Source organism: Rhinopithecus roxellana, chromosome 15, assembly GCF_007565055.1.
Source record: "Rhinopithecus roxellana isolate Shanxi Qingling chromosome 15, ASM756505v1, whole genome shotgun sequence".
NCBI lineage: Eukaryota > Metazoa > Chordata > Mammalia > Primates > Cercopithecidae > Rhinopithecus > Rhinopithecus roxellana.
The window spans coordinates 84,794,416-84,799,888 of record NC_044563.1 but is presented as its reverse complement, the minus strand read 5'-3'; the positions used below and the strand labels follow the sequence as shown (position 1 = coordinate 84,799,888).

The following is a 5,473-nucleotide window of genomic DNA, read 5'->3' as shown; positions in this document are numbered from 1 at the left end:
GTATGGTTCATTACCTGTAGCACTTACACATATAGTGTCTTTCTACTCACAAAAGGAGAATCTATAAGCATAAGAAGTATCTATACGCATAAAAAATATCTTTCTATGTAAATGAAATCAGATGTTTGATGAGGGGTGGGTAGAGGCATTACTAGGGAAGGAAGAAGGACCAGTGGAGAGGTTTTAGGAATTTACAAAGCCTGTGACAATGACAAAATCTAATTATGAAACGTTTTGTTTATATTCTCAGCACATGTGTGGGGGGAAGACAGGAGGAGAAGGGGCTTATAATTGTGTAGATTATGTATGGGTAAATATATGGCGGCAAAATGATATGACAAAATATAAGTGTAGGTCCGGATATGCCTGAGAATGTAAATATTAAGGGTCTGTGTTTGAGAGAGTATGTGTCTTGCTTGGGTCGATGTGTCTCTCTAATAGATGTATGTTCACAAAAACACAGTCCTTCTTTGGACAGAAACCCTGACTGATAGTGTCACTAAGTCCACACTATTAGAATATTATACACTTGTGTAGTATATAAAGTGTTGGAAAACTACTGACTTTTTTTTTTTTTTTTTTTTTTTTTTTTTTTTTTTTTTTTTGAGGAGAAAGGCTAGTGAGCCTCAGCTATAAGGGACTTTTCTAATTTAAATTTGGCTTACACATGTTATCCAGCATAGTGTAGGAACTCATCTGGTGTTTGCTGAACTGAATTAGGTTTTTAGATGGCAATAAAGGGGTGCTGATCTTACAAATCTAAGAGCCACAGTCATCAGGTAGCTTTAAGAGAAGCAAACAGTTGTCTTGAGGGCAATAACAGAGCAAGCAGATTCTAAATAATGATGTCCATAAGGTCATATAAGCTATAATCCACCATGAAAAAGTGTATTCTGTACTTTGTTAACTTGTATGGGAGAACAGTGTACAATGAAGAGTGTAACCAGTCTGGAAGGCTTCCTGGAGTAGCTGTGTAAACTACTTGGGGCGGGGGGGGCAGAAGAAAGAAAAGATTCTCTTCAGGTAGACTAATAATGTATCTACTTGTATCTGGAACAATCTTGGTTTATGCATGTTGCTACCATTATTACTAATTTTAACCTTTGTTGATTTCAAACAGGTTCTATTTTGGATGACAAATTATATGGTCACTTTACCTTCAGGAGGCCATGATGATAATTAGTTGAAGGTTTGAGAGTTACTCAAGTTTCTCTAACTATCCTTATTCACCCTCTGTCTTTAGGAGCTGAGATTTATGCCATCTGCATCTGCCATGATCATTTCCAACCTGAGCAGTTATAATCCAGGGCCCTTCATTCTGGTAGGGATCCCAGGCCTGGAGCAATTCCACGTGTGGATTGGAATTCCCTTCTGTATCATCTGTATTGTAGCTGTTGTGGGAAACTGCATCCTTCTCTACCTCATTGCGGTGGAGCATACTCTTCATGAACCCATGTTCTTCTTTCTCTCCTTGCTGGCCATGACTGACCTCACCTTGTCCACAGCTGGTGTGCCTAAAACACTCAGTATCTTTGGCTGGGGGCTCATGAAATCACATTCCCAGGATGCCTTACACAAATGTTCTTCCTTCACTACAGCTTTGTCCTGGATTCAGCCATTCTGATGGCCATGGCATTTGATCGCTATGTAGCTATCTGTTCTCCCTTGAGATATACCACCATCTTGACTCCCAAGACCATCATCAAGATTGCTATGGACATCTCCTTTCGAAGCTTCTGCATCATCTTGCCAGATGTATTCTTGCTGATGCGCCTGCCTTTCTGCAGGACACGCATCATACCCCACATATACTGTGAGCATATAGACGTTGTCTGGCTCGCCTGTGCTGGTATCTCCATCAACATCTGGTATGGCTTTTGTGTTCCCATCATGATGGTCATCTCAGATGTGATTCTCATTGCTGTTTCCTATGCCCTTATCCTCTGTGCTGTCTTTCGCCTTCGCTCCTAAGATGTCCGCCAGAAAGTCCTCGGCACTTATGGTTCTCATGTCTGTGTCATCCTCATGTTTTATACGCCTGCCTTTTTCTCCATCCTTGCCCATCACTTTGGACACAATGTCTCTCACACCTTCCACATCATGTTTGCCAATCTCTACATTGTTATCCCACCTGCACTTAACCCCATGGTTTACGGAGTGAAGACCAAGCAGATCAGAGATAAGGTTATACTTTTGTTTTCTACTAAGGATACAGGATGATGTTTTACTGGGCAATGGAATAACTAGGATAACCTTATAGTGTACAGAAATGTAGAAAGAGTGAAATGACAAATGCTATTTAAAGCAAGAACTACCTGAAGTTGCTTTCATGTGCCAAGAATGTGGCATGATCTGTATGAAAATGATGGTCCTATGTATAAAAAAAATCCTTGATGACTTCTTTGCTTGTGAAATAGGGGGCTGTACAGAATATGATCAGGAAGAAGGAGATGAAAACAGAGAGTGAAATTACTCTAAATTGAGAAAGAAATAAAAATTTGGAAATTGAGATGCACAGCTATTATAAGTGAGTGTGTTAAGTAAAACAGAAACACTGGGGAAGAGAGAATAAAAGTGAAAAGATCAGTGAGAAATTTCTCACTGAGAGGATTATCAGATGGATATTTAGGACATTAATGATAACATTTGATTCAAATTATCTTCCTTTTATGTTTCACTGTAATTCCCTTTAAATGTTTCCTCCCTATACACACACAATATGAAAAATTGAAGAGCCTTAAGTACAAGCCTGCTAAAATAATGTTATATCAGCAGTGCTATAAAGAGAATGAGTGAATTAGCATATTGATCAATGAATGGTAGGGTTGCTGGCTTTGGTGCTGGGAGAGGAGAGTAGCTTCTAGGCCCCAAGACACATTGAGAAAGTGAGCTACAGAGGTAGTACTGGGAGAACATAACCCCTGAAAACAGTTGGAGATTTGAGTAAAGAGCTGGACTTCCCACAGTACACAGATTAGACTTCAAGCCAGCTCATTTAGAAACTAAAGTACAAATGTAACCACACTAGTTAGAGGACCTGTGGAACTCTGTTCTGTATACTGCAGTTCCTTGATTGCAAGCCACAATTTTACAGCAAGGAGAGGGAATGAGGATGGGAACACCACAATATAGTAACACATCCATGGAAAAATGCATCCAAATTTTGTAAGCATTGGTACTGAGAAAATACTATGTGTTGAGATCAAAGAAGGAACTTAGAAGCATAATCATAAACTATTATGAAATGTAGAGTTGATCTATCCCAGTGGTTTCCGAGGCAATCCTAAAGAGCTGGATTCTGAGAGGTTGCTTTAAGGTGCATCTCAAGGCTTAGATGAAGGAAGTTTCTTGTCTTATTTTTCCACAATCACAGCAGACCTGATATTATCTAGTTTTGCTTGTGTATCAAGCACTTAGGTAAGATTCTACTTGAACAATAAAGTTTCTCCAATAAATCCTATTTTGAAAATCATCCATTCTTTGGCTATTACTAAAGCATGAAAAAAAAAAAAAACACACACACACAGATGCTGGTGAGGTTATGGAGAAAAAGGAACACTTATACACTGAGAGTGGTAGTGTAAATTAGTTCAACCATTGTAGAAGACAGTGTGGCAATTCCTCAAAGACCTAAAGACAGAAATACCATTTGACCCAGCAATTCCATTACTGGGTATATAAAAAGGAATATAAATGGTTCTATTATAAAGACATATGCATGCATATGTTCATTGCATCAATATTTACAATAGTAAAGACATGGAATCAACCCAAATGCCCACCAATGTTACACTGGATAAAAAAATGTGGTGCATATACACCACGGAATACTATGTAGCCATAATAAACGATGAGATCATGTCCTTTGCAGGAACATGAGGGAGCTGGAGGGCATTATCCTTAGCAAACTAACACAGGAACAGAAAACCAAATACTGTGTGTTCTTACTTATAAGTGGGAGCGAAATGATGAGAAGACATGGACACACAGAGGGAACAACACACACTGGGGCCTATCAAAGGGTAGAGGATGAGAGAAAGGAGAGGATTAGGAAAAATAACTAATGGATACTAGGCTTAATATCTAGGTGATGAAATAATCTGTACAACAAACCCCCATGACACAAGTTTACCAAAGTAACAAACCTGCACGTGCACCCCAGAACTTAAAAACAAAAGTTAAATTATAAAAAAGAAAATCATCTATTCATTTGGAAACTATTTATTGATGACCTTCTATATTTTAGATATTGTTCTAAGCATTTGGGATTATGAGGAATCTCTGCCTTCTTCCATGGATTTTGTATTCTTGGGAGAGTGATAAGCAATAAAACAAAGAAATTAGTTCATTGCTTAAAAATATTAATATAACAAATGAAAAAAATAAAGTTGAATAAGATGATGGATTAAAACTGGCCTGAAGGACAATGGCAGAGAGGACAGCAAATGAAAATACTCTAGGACTGAAAAGAGCTTGACATGAATTGAGGATAGAAATAAGGTCCTAGTGGCTGCAGCCGAGTGATCCAGGGAGGGGATAGGACATGAGGAATGCGCAGGGCTAGGGCCAGATCCTATGCAACTGAAGCTATCCAAATCTCAGTCTCAGAAGAGGAAACTGAAGATCAAAAAGTACAAATAACTTTCCCAAGACACACAGCAAGGAAGTTATTAATATGGAGCTGGAATACAATCTGCTAACCCCCAGTTCAGTGATATTCTCATTAAACACAGCCTCATGCTTATGAAAATAGACTCCAAATGAAGGGAAAAAAATCTGGGAAGATCAGAGCCTACTTTTACGGTTGCTATAAACTCTAGTTGTGTTTTAAAGTTTTAATTAATTTACATTTCAGTTATTTTTAAATTTTTAATTGACAAACATAAATTGTATGACTAAATCAGGCTAATTAACTTATTCATCACCTAATATACTTATGATTTCTTTATGGTAAGAGCATTTAACATCTATTCTTTTAGAAATTTTGAAGTATTCAATGCATTATTATTAATTATAATCACCATGATGTGCAATAGATCACTAGAATGTATTCCTCTAGACTAACTGAAACTTTGAACACTGACTAATATCTTTGCTTTTCCTGTCCACTCCCCAGTCTGGTAACCACTATTATACTGTCTACTTCGGTGTGAAATCTAGTTACTTAAAATTAAGACATATTTGACTGTATGAAAGTTCTGCTTTCTGTGCCAACTTGCAAAACTGGCCACAGATACCAGGAGATTTTCTAGTATTCTGTTATTCTCTTCTGGTTATTTCCATGTTGCTGAGAACATGGATTGACCAAGAGATAATATTTTTTAAGTTTATGAAAGGAATAATAAATAAATCGATACAGAGTTGAGATAATTCTTTTTTTGAGATGGAATCTCGCTTTGTTGCCCAGGCTGGAGATTAGTGGCATGATCTCGGCTCACTACAAGCTCCGCCTTCAGGGTTCACGCCATTCTCC

At 37.9% G+C, this 5,473-nt stretch overlaps 1 protein-coding gene across 1 annotated transcript; it reads left to right on the top strand.

Annotated features, from left to right (window-relative positions):
- The first annotated feature begins 1,255 nt into the window (after positions 1 to 1,255).
- LOC104663402 (olfactory receptor 52H1-like) lies at positions 1,256 to 2,220 on the top strand. Its single transcript, XM_010364560.2, is given in 2 exon segments — positions 1,256 to 1,529; positions 1,532 to 2,220. Coding segments are annotated over 2 exon segments (963 nt in total).
- The last annotated feature ends 3,253 nt before the right edge of the window (positions 2,221 to 5,473 follow it).